Here is a 3,302-nt window from a genome sequence, read left to right as displayed (position 1 = left end):
TGTTGTGGTCAGAAAAGATGCATGGTATGACTTCGACTTTTTTCAAATTTGAGACTTATCTTGTGGCCTAATATGTGATCTCTTCTGGAGAATGTTCCATGTGCACTTGAAAAGAATGTGTATTCTGCTGCTTTAGGATGGAATGTTCTGAATATCTGTTCATTCCATCTGGGCCAGTGTGTCATTGAAAACCACTGTTTCCTTATTTATTTTCTGTTTGGATAATCTGTCCATCAATGTAAGTGGGGTGTTAAAGTCCTCTACTATTATTGTATTACTATCAATTATTTTCCTTATGTTTGCTATTAACTATTTTAGTATTTGGGTGCTCCCATATTGGATGCATAAATATTTACAATTGTTATATCTTCTTGATGGATTGTCTTGTTTATTATTATATAGTGTCCTTCTTTGTCTCTTGTTATAATTTTTGTTTTAAAGTCTATTTTGTCCAATATAAGTATTGCTACTTTGGCTTTCTTTTGACATCCATTTGCATGATGACTGTTTCTCCATCTCCACACTTTGAATCTTCAGGTATCTTTAGGTCTGAAATGAGTCTCTTGTAGGCAGCATATAGATGGGTCTTGGGTTTTTTTATCTACTTTTTTACCCTATGTCTTTTGATTGGAGCAGTTAGTCCATTTACATTCAAAGTAATTGTTGATAGATATGTATTTATTGCCATTTTGTTATTGTTTTATGGTTGTTTGTGTAGATTTCCTAGATCCTTTCTTCTCTGGCTCTCTTCCATGGTTTGTTGGCTTTCTTTAGTGATATACCTAGATTCCATTTTCTTTATTTTTTGCATATCTGTTACTAGTTTTTACCATCTGGATTGTTTTGTTTTCTATTTCATTGGTTTTCACTTTAGTTTTTAATATTCTTTTTCTTCTGTTTACTTTGGGCTTAATCTGCTCTACTTTATTTAGTTTTAAAGGTTTTTTCACACATTTTTTCCTAATATTGCAGGTTTTTGTTGTAAGTTTTCCTCTAAGTTCTGTTTTAGTGGCATCCCACAAATCCTGATAATGCTGTGTTTTCATTTTATTTGGGTTGAGTGTTCTATAAATGTTAATTAGATCCACGGTGACACGTGGCTCCAAGTTTCCCTGGGGATAATTTCCATTCCAGTCAAGCCTAAAAGGAGAAAGAACATGGAGAAAAGTGCTTGAGAGGTTTTTGTGACATCACTTTCATTCAAATTCCATTGGTTAGAACTCAGTCATATGGCTTCACCTAATGGTATGGGAAGCTGGGACATGGTAGTCTAGCTTTTTGCCTGGGAAGAAGAGGAAAATGTATTGGGACAAACAACCGGCAATCTCTTTCTATTTTCTGGAAGAGCTTGTATAAGATAAGAAATACTTGAATCATGGGTATACAGTAGAAATTGTAAAGTTATTGGGGCCTGCTGTTTTCTTTGGGGGAAATTTTGTAACTACTGATTCAGTTTAATGGATACATGTTCATTTAGGTTTTCTATTACTTCTTGAGTCACTTTTTGTAAGTCACTTTTTAGGTACATATAATTTTGTATAAGTTTTTAAATGTATTAGCATAGATCTGTTCAAAGTATTTTCTTATTTTAATCTCTGACGTAATTGTAATTATGTTCTTTCTTCATTTTAAATAGCTTCATTATACCTTTTTTTACTTCTTTGTTAATCTAACTAGAGATTTGTCAATCTTAGTCATTACCAAAAATCTTAATTTTTATCCCATTAATTTCTGTTCATTATTTATTCCTTTTCTCTATGTTATTTGGGCTTATTTTGCTGGTCTTTTTCAACTTGTAATTTGAATAATAAGCTCATTATTTTTCAGCTTTCTTTTCTAATGTATGCATTTAGGGCCATACATTTCCCTTAAATTTGGCTCCAGCTTTGTTGCTACAAGTATTTGTACATATCATTATTGATTACTTCTGTGTATTTTCAAACTTCCACTCATTTCTTATTTAATGTGTGAGTTATTTACAGTGTGATTTTAAATTTCCACAAGTATGGGAGCTTTTCTTAGGGTATATATTAGGTTATTAATTTCAAAATTAATTGCATTTTTTTCAGAGAATGTGTTTTGTATAATAATGATGCTATAAAACTTGTTGAGTCTTTCTTGCTTTATGGCCTTGTATATGCATGTTAAGTTTGAGATGTCTTCCTGCTTTTTTTATGTTATTAATTCCTTGCAACACTATCTCATTTATTTCTAATCCTAATTGTGTAAAATAGATAGTATGACTCCCATTTTTCAAATAAGAACATTAAAGTCCAGCCAGCACAATAAGTAACTTTTCTATATTCACAGATAAATCTAGTCTTATAACCACTTGAAACAAACACCAACTAAAAAAGTACAGTCAACTTTTTATACTGGTTTCATATGAGGCTTGCTTAAATCTCATTATATTTTTAAACCTTTAGGGCAAGGATTCATTCTTATTTAAATGGCTTTTTATCCCTCACTTAATATCTGAAACAGTATTCTACACATATTTGGTGTTCAAAAGATTTTTGTTGATGGGGTGCCTGAGTGGCTCAGTTAGTTAAGTGACAAACTCTTGGTTTTGGCTTGGGTCATGATCTCCATGATCTCAGAGTTGCGAGATCAAGCCCCACATGGGGCTCCACACTCAGCACAGAGTCTGCTTGAGATTCTTTCCCCTCCCATTCCCTCTCCCTCTGCTCCTCCCCGCTCTCTCTCTCTCTCAAATAAATACATAAAATCTTTAAGAAAAAAGAAAAGATTTTTGTTAAATTGGAGTAAATCTGAGACTGGAATCTGGCAAAACACTAAAAGAGTATAATAAATAGTAATTTGTGAATACTCAAAAAATAAAACAGGACTTGTAGTTCTGGAATTATTGCAAAAAATAATCTTAAAATTCTCCTGGTACAGGTTCCTAGTAATTCTGGGAAAAGATATAGATATAGGTGTATATAGGTAACATCTATATCTATCTATATCCTTTATTTTTTTTAAAGATTTTATTTATTTATTTGACAGAGAGACAGCCAGCGAGAGAGGGAACACAGGCAGGGGGAGTGGGAGAGGAAGAAGCAGGCTCCCAGTGGAGGAGCCTGATGTGGGGCTCGATCCCAGGACTCTGGGATCACGCCCTGAGCCGAAGGCAGACGCTTAATGACTGAGCCACCCAGGTGCCCCTATCTATATCCTTTAAATACTTCTGTATATCTATCTGTATATCCTTTAACATATCTGTCTAAATCTAGACAGATATGTTAAAGGATATGTTAAATTTGTGTGTATATATATATATATATATATATATATATATA

General features: G+C 33.0%; 1 protein-coding gene across 1 annotated transcript in view; it reads left to right on the top strand.

Moving 5' to 3' along the window:
- Window positions 1-1,229: 1,229 nt before the first annotated feature.
- The window catches only part of CUNH1orf185 (chromosome unknown C1orf185 homolog), a 33,376-nt gene continuing 31,303 nt past the window's right edge, over window positions 1,230-3,302 (top strand). The window contains exon 1 of the mRNA XM_008699222.1: window positions 1,230-1,245. Within this exon, the coding sequence (XP_008697444.1) occupies window positions 1,230-1,245 (16 nt within the window). The remainder of the gene's footprint in view (window positions 1,246-3,302) is intronic.

The sequence above is a fragment of the Ursus maritimus genome, unplaced genomic scaffold, assembly GCF_017311325.1.
Source record: "Ursus maritimus isolate PB19 unplaced genomic scaffold, ASM1731132v1 scaffold_12, whole genome shotgun sequence".
In the NCBI taxonomy this organism is placed as follows: Eukaryota; Metazoa; Chordata; class Mammalia; order Carnivora; family Ursidae; genus Ursus; species Ursus maritimus.
The sequence above is the reverse complement of the archived record's forward strand: the minus strand, read 5'-3'. Positions and strand labels throughout refer to the sequence as shown.